Source organism: Palaemon carinicauda, chromosome 2, assembly GCF_036898095.1.
Source record: "Palaemon carinicauda isolate YSFRI2023 chromosome 2, ASM3689809v2, whole genome shotgun sequence".
NCBI classification, from domain to species: Eukaryota; Metazoa; Arthropoda; class Malacostraca; order Decapoda; family Palaemonidae; genus Palaemon; species Palaemon carinicauda.
Window position 1 is genome coordinate 182,852,837 of NC_090726.1, and position 7,500 is coordinate 182,860,336.

The 7,500-nt window shown below is 43.1% G+C and overlaps 1 protein-coding gene across 4 annotated transcripts in view; it reads right to left on the reverse strand.

Annotated features, from left to right (window-relative positions):
• LOC137628561 (uncharacterized) overlaps positions 1–7,500 on the reverse strand; it is a 206,332-nt gene that overhangs the window by 31,412 nt on the left and 167,420 nt on the right. For 2 of the 4 annotated variants that reach the window (XM_068359722.1, XM_068359716.1), the window contains exon 4: positions 4,822–7,123. In XM_068359722.1, the coding sequence (XP_068215823.1) occupies positions 4,822–7,123 (2,302 nt within the window). The remainder of the gene's footprint in view (positions 1–4,821; positions 7,124–7,500) is intronic. The other 2 variants (XM_068359730.1, XM_068359725.1) reach the window with 2 other exon arrangements.

Sequence of the window (7,500 nt, forward strand, 5' to 3'; positions counted from 1 at the left end):
AGACTGACCATATATTATATGGTCAACGCCCAAGCCTCCTCTCCATCCAAGCTAGGACCAGGGAGGGGCAGGCAGTAGCTGCTGATGACTCAGCAGATAGACCTATAGGCTCCCCCAAACCCCCCCAACCTTAGCTCACAAGGATGGTAAGGTTGCAGACACTAACGGCACTAAGGAGTCTGAGCGGGACTCGAACCCCAGACTGTCAAACACCAGTCAGACACATTACCAATCAGGCCACAGCCAGAAGATCAATTCTTGTCTTAGGGTTTGGGGTGGATGACAGCCTGTCTAAGGCTGGAGCGTCAAGAGGTCGAGGAGACAGATGCAAATCGCCGAGGCATGAGATATTACACATAGTTCTTGAGTCCATAAATAGGAGGATTCTAAGTCCTTCGACGGCAGCTCTTCCGAGGAATCCTCAGGCTGCGCTAATTCCTCACGTGTTATTACAGGTAAAAAGGAGACGCGAGTAGCAGACAAACCTTATGTCTTACCCCTCGCATCTTTCTTATTGAAAGGGGAAGAACGATAGAAGTCGGAGTGTCTGGAGGTAACGGCGAAGACTGTTGACGAGAGTCGGAAGACTCTGTCATAAGAGTAAAACCCTTGATGACGATGGTCGCGCACATAGCGCTAATTGCGTGTGCGCGCGGACACTGTGCTAATTGTTACTAGAGCTCGACGAGTCAGCGTAACGGAAACTCGAAGGTTCCAATTCGTGTGAACTCGAAAGTCCAGCGCGACAGAGGCCCGAAGGACTCCTAAGGTCATGAGCACCCGTAGGATCAACATGACAAGAGTTCAAAGGCTCCCGACCACGGCCCCCGAAAGGGTGATCGTCACGAGACCCTGAGGGATCAACGTGAGGAGAACCAGTAGGTTCAAAAAGACGTCTCCTTACAGCACGAGGGGGAGAACGTCAGGGATGAAGATAACTCCTCCGAAGGGTAGGTTTGTTTTCCCGAAGCAGAACGTCGCTTAAGACAAGGCTCTCGCTCCGCCCCTGGAGGAGAACCAAAAGCGTAAGGGGGAGGAGCGTGGATAAGCAAACTCCTACAAGTTTTCTCTCGTGAATGGGAGGAAGGTTCTCCCGAAGGAGATCGCCTAAAACAAGCTTTCTCCCCGCTCTATGGGGAAAAGTGTATGCGTAATAAACTCTCTCGCGAACAAGGGAGAAGTCCTCTCGAAGGAGGATATTGCCTAAGGCAAGTTTTCTCCCCACTCTATGGGAAAAAGTGTAGGTGTAATAATTTCTCTCTCGCGAACAAGGGAGAAGTCCTCCCAAAGGAGGACATCGCCTAAGACAAGCTTTCTCCCAGTTCTATGGGGAAAAAGCATAGGCGTAATAATCTCTCTTTAGCGAACGAGAGAGAAGTTCTTCCGAAGGAGGACATCACCTAGGACAAGTTTTCTCGCAGTTCTATGGGAAAAACGTAGGCGTAATAATCTCCCTCTCGTGAACGAGAGAGAAGTCCTCCCGAAGGAGGACATCGCCTGAGCCCAGCTTTCTCCCAGCTCTTACTGGAAAAAAGTGCAGGCGTAATAATCTCTCACGAACGAGGGAGAAGCTCCCCTCGAAGGAGGAACAAGCCTTAGACTTGCATTTCCCCAGCACAGTCTTCGGGGACAAGATAGCAGAGGCAAAACTCGAACTGTCCGCAACTCTTCACGAAAGAGAGAAGTTTGCTGAAGTAGGGAAGCTCTCCCTCAGAAGGGGGGTGGTTCTCTCACGCAGCCCAATTCCGAGGAAGGTTATCATTCTCTCGTAAGGGGAGGTTCTCCAACCCCTGGAGGCAAACCTCCTGGCAGCAATCTATGCTTCCCAACAACAAGTTGATCAAGTTGCAGGTTAACAACGAGTGCTACCTCGTAAAATGGGCAGCTCATGAGCTGCCACATGAAGCGCAGGATAACGAACACAGCAGCCGAAGCCATCGGCATTGTGTTCTACGTGGCTGCTATCTCGGTGTTTTCTTTTAGCCTATCTAGCACGTTTCCCCTTTTCCTTCTGCTCTCAACCAAAGAGAAGAAGGGCCAAACCCCTGCATCTTCTTCCGAGGTTTTTGAGACACTCATAATCCTCAACTCATTGGGGAGCAAAGGAACTGGGGAGGTTGTCCTGTCTGAAACACAAGAGCGAGGGATTGACCCCACGAGTGTATGACCGGAGATTTGCGTGTGTGGCGGTAATTGCGTGCGAACACCTTGCGTGACGGGAGTCTGAAGACTCTACCATAAGAGTAAAACTCTTGATGGTCATGAGCGCAGTGTTGGTTGAGCGCACGCGAACACTCCGCGCGACAAGAGTCCGAAGACTCTCTGTCATAAGAGTAAAACTCTTGGTGACTTGTTTCACGAGAACCAGAAGGTTCAGTGTGATCGTGTGTGCTCCTAGAGGTTGTGTTGAGAGAACCCGAAGGGCCACAGCAACGGGAAACGGAAGTTTCCCTTGTCACGAGACACCGAAGTGTCAGCATGATTAAATGCACAAGAGCCCGAGGTTTCAGCAACTTGAGTTGCGAGAAAACGAAGGGATAGTGCACCGGGAAACCACAAGGGGTCAGAGATCAAGAAGTCGAAAGCGAGAGCGATCTTCTCTGAAGATAAGGAGTGAAAGCGAGGAGAAGCACTCTTTCTGACTTTTCTAGAGCGAACGGAGACCCTCAAACTATTATGCGGAGAAAAGGGTTAGAGGTCAGGACATGCTTTGCCCTTGGCCGCGCTCCTGGCTTCTTAGATGATCCCTCGCAAGAGAAAGACGACAGCGAGGCAGAACGATGACGAGAGGGAGCGCTCTTCTTAGGTTTGTGCCAAGAGCGCTAATAGTCTCAAGGCGATATGTCTCTAGGAGAGACAGAAGGCGAGGAAGAGTGAGAATGATTATGTCTCTTCCTATATCGCCTATCTCTTCGGCGAGAACATCTAGGTGAAGGCGCGCTAGCTTTCCTTTTCCTCTTCTCTCTCCCTCCTGACCTCCGAAGAGGGCGATGACGAGGAGGAAGTGCTCTTCTTATGTTTGTGACGAGAGCACATATAGTCTTGCGGCGAGACATCTCGTGAAGAGATAGAAGGCGAGGAAGAGCGAGAATGATGATGTCTCTTCCTATGTCGCCTGTGTCTCCGGCGAGAACGTCTGGGCGAAAGAGAGCGAGCTCTCCTTTTCCTCTTCTCTCTCTCCCTCCTAGCCTCCAAAGAGGAGGAGGAGGAGGTACTGCGATGTTTGCGCTTGCGACGTTGTAATTTGTAGATGCGCAATGGAGTGCGAAGTAGGCGCCGCCGGAGCTGAAGTTACTATATCCACTAAAACTTCCGTGGGTGCCGACTGAGTTGACGGGAGGTAAGCGAGGTCCGGAACTCCCGAGGGTTCCAAAACAGAGGAGACCTGAGGCACTACCTTGCCCGCGAGGAACTGGTTCCAAAATTCCTCCGAAGGAGAACCAGGAAGTCCAAGGGCAGGCCATACCGCTCGTACATGATCTGGAATGAAAGCAGTAACAGTGTCATTCCCAGTGGCAGAAAGTATTGCCCCACTGGGGAAGGCAACCTGATCCGCCTGACCAAGAGGAATGAGGGTTAAATCAATGGTGCCACTCTTCCTCGACTTCCCCCCGGAGGGAGGCAGGCAAGGAAGAGAGGAATAGTCTGAAGGGAGAGATCGAGAGGCCGAAGCAGAGGTCCGTGACTTCTTACCTTCAACGGCGATCCTGGAGGTAAAGAGTCCTTCTAGGACTTCCTATTCTACCTCTCTCGAACTTCTCCCACTGAGAGGGCGACCACTTCTACATACTTGGCAGGGGGAGCCTTCAGAACACCTATGACCTCTGTACCCAGGGCATAGGGAAAGAGGATCCATCTCCAGCGGTGACATAAAGGTGCCCGGAACACTTCCTCATAATAGAGGACATCACATCTAACAAAGAAAAAGAAAAAAGGATTAATCAAAAATCCAAAAAAGAAAGGCTAGTCTGCCAGTCAAATAAAAGCAGGAGCAGCGGTGTTACCACTGCGACGGCTAGAATTCGATTGAAGGTAAACATCAGCTACCGACCGGCGGTTCCCCCACCAGTAACAGGTGGGTAACTACCTGACCTTGTTAAGGTTTTTCTGCCGTATTTTCCAGCTCACGCTAAAATATCTCCTATAGTAAAGAATGAGGGTTTGTATCAAGTGTAGGAACAAATAATATATGAATATGCTAATAAGAAATACAGTAAAAAATGGCAATATTGCAGTCAATAAATTTTACAATATCTCCACAGAGCTATGAACAGTAAAGCAAAGAATTAACATTCTATAAGGCATAAAAACAGTGATCTACCATGCTGCTTCTGTCTGTTTAAACAAATTTATTTGAAATATTTGCTTCACAAAAGTTTAGATATTTAAGACTGATGGGGTTATGAACCATGGCAAAACAAGCTCCATTTAATATCCTCAACAGATTAATAAATTCAAAATTTTTTTGTAGTTATTCCTGTAACAATTCAGTCTACCGTACAAGGACAATACCACTACCCTGCATAAATGCATTTAGTTTTTCCTAATATAACTCACACCCAAGCTCTAAAAGTCAAGGCATTAGAATCTTATAAAAAAAGGAAAAAAGGGAAAAGGGGGAAGATGTGAGCATCTTGCTTGAGATTTATAGTTTACTAAGTTTTCCACATAAAAACACTACAAATTAATATTACTTTCTTTACTTTAGCCAAGTCATATATCTTCCACAATTAAGTAAACAATATTTATTTGAGATTAAAATCAATCTCTCTACAAAATTTTTAATAATTGATGTATGATATTCTTATATACTACTCTTACCTTTCAAGTAATACTCACTCTGCTTTGTCCTACTTTCTTTTGCTTGTTTGTCATCTGAAATTTTTGAATTAAGTAGTGCTTCCCTTTCATGATCAGCATCCAACATGTCCTCTTTATTGTCTTCTGAAACTGACTTTGTTACTCCAATAAAATTAACAAATCTATCAAAATATGAAGTATTCCCTGAACTTGAAGTGACAGGTACAAGAGTTGTAGTTGATGGTCTTGCAGATGACTGTGGAGAAAATGTGCTATCCTGATATTGTGTTTCTGAATTTGTTTCATTCATCAAAGCCTTCAGCTTTAAAAACCAATTAAAAAGCTGTGAATCATAAACATACCCGCTATCACTAACAGAAGTGTTCACAGTCTGAGTTTCTGTTACAGGCGGAGAAAATGTGCTATGCTGATATTGTGTTTCTGGATATGTTTCATTCATCAGAGCCTTCAGCTTTAAAAACCAATTAAAAGGCTGTGAATCATAAACATCCCCACTATCACTAACGGAAGTGTCCACAGTCTGAGTTTCTGTTACAGGCATAGTTACAAGAAAAGGAGTCTGATTTACTTTTAGCAATGAACTGTCATTGATAACTACAGACAACTTATCTTCTAGGAGATGGTTATGCACATTTTTATCAGTATACATTGGGGTGTTTTCTGTTATGAAATTTTTAGGAACATCATGATCACTCTTAGTATAATGGAAAAGACCATTTAATTCATATTCACTTGTACTCTTTGACTGCACTACAGGATTTTCAGATGTACCCAAACTTTCTGAAGAATTTGGGTAAAATTTGGGATCTTCCCCTAACACTTCTTGACTTAATTTGTCCTTTTGTCGTGTTCCACTCCATAGAATTTTCATGACTTCTGACATAGTCAGGCTCTTCTCCTTAACTAAGTTCTCCAAAGGGCCTTCAGTGTAAATGTCACTAGACAAATTCTCTACAAACTTTTTAAATACTTTATACACTGACGACAAATTCCCTCTAGTATCCAATAATAAAGAAGGATAGTCTGGGGTCTGCACAACATAAGAATATGGATCAGTCACCAACTCACCTTGATCACTATCACTATCTGCTTCACTTCTCACAGCTACAGGGATGACAGTAGTGATTTCTTCTAAAAGCGAATAACTGTTATTCCCCAAGCTTAAATCCTCATCACTAGATGGCAACTGTTCAGTAGTCCATGCCTGTTTATTGGTAATATTATCAGCGAGTTCCAATACAGGCACTTGTGTAGTATGAGGGCGAGCTTTTGGTAATTTAATATTTTCAGTGTTGTAAGGGAACTCAGCGTTTAAAGTAGATAGTCGGTCAAGCACTACAGGCAGTTGAGTATTTGTACTGGAACTGCCTTCAGCATCAACAATAGGAATAGATGTCATATCACTTGTTGTAGATTCTGCATCACTAGTAAAGCTGTGATAATCCATATTCATTTCTGAAGTTACTCCTGGATAATAATATTCACCATCTATTACACTAAAAACATTTGAACTAGTAAATTCAGAATTTTTACTAACACTGTGGGAGTCAACGTCATCAATCTTGGCATATGCACTTACCACTTCAGGATGTGTTTCACTAGAATAAAATTCATCAAAATCACCAATACCTAAACTACTAGATGGATGATCAGTTTTTTTAATCTGTATTTGGAGAGTAGTATCAGGAATTGCATCAGAGGTGGAAGCAACATATTCATTTGCTGGAGTGATGCTGGTTGTAAATGGAATGTTTGATGATGATACAAGCTGACCATCAGTAATTGTATTTTTCATCTGTTCTGCATCATAAATCTGACTCCCTTCAGTTTCCATACTAGTCCCATTCATAACATTAGAAGCATTGCTTATCAATGATGATAAAGCAGTCTTGAATGTTTCTTTTATAGTCCTTTCACCACTTTCAATATTTTGCAACACCTTTTGCAATCTATTCCGAAAACTCGAGTCTGAGTCACTAGACGATGGTGTGGTCCGTTTATGTCTAATATTTTTCTGGTTAACATCATATTTTAGATCTAATGTCACTAAATCACTTGCATCATGCATAAACTTTTCTTTTACTTGTGGATGAAACTTGACACTACCACCCTGCAAAGGCTTAACGGAGACAGCTGAAGAGTACCCAAAAGACTTGGAGTAGTTGCTAGAACCTACGGTACGGACATCTGCATTCTTATTTGACAAGATCAGAGGATTAGGAGTGAAATTACTCTCTAAAATTGAAGACTGTACATCCTGGGACACTGTATGAGCAATTTCAGCATCAGGCTCCACTGGTACCTGCAACCAAAATACAAATAGCTTATGTTACTAATAAAGTATCTTAAAAATCAGCATTTTTACTTAAATTGTCCTAAACTAAAAAAAAATATACTTTATATTAATTTTAGATCATTAATCATTAATTTTTTATAGCTATCATTACCTCATATATAATTGCAGCACCTGAAAAAAGATTCATTCTGAGTGAAAATACATTAAAATTCCTATTTCTACAACAGCTTACAAGTTAAATTTAGAACATTACCCTTCTTTATATCTAAATGTGTAATTATCTAAAAAAAAAAAAAAAATTTTCACACACAACAGGAGGTCCTAAAGTTTTGAACGATATCCATTTTACGATGCATCTCTTCAAGTTGATTTTTGTCATAAGT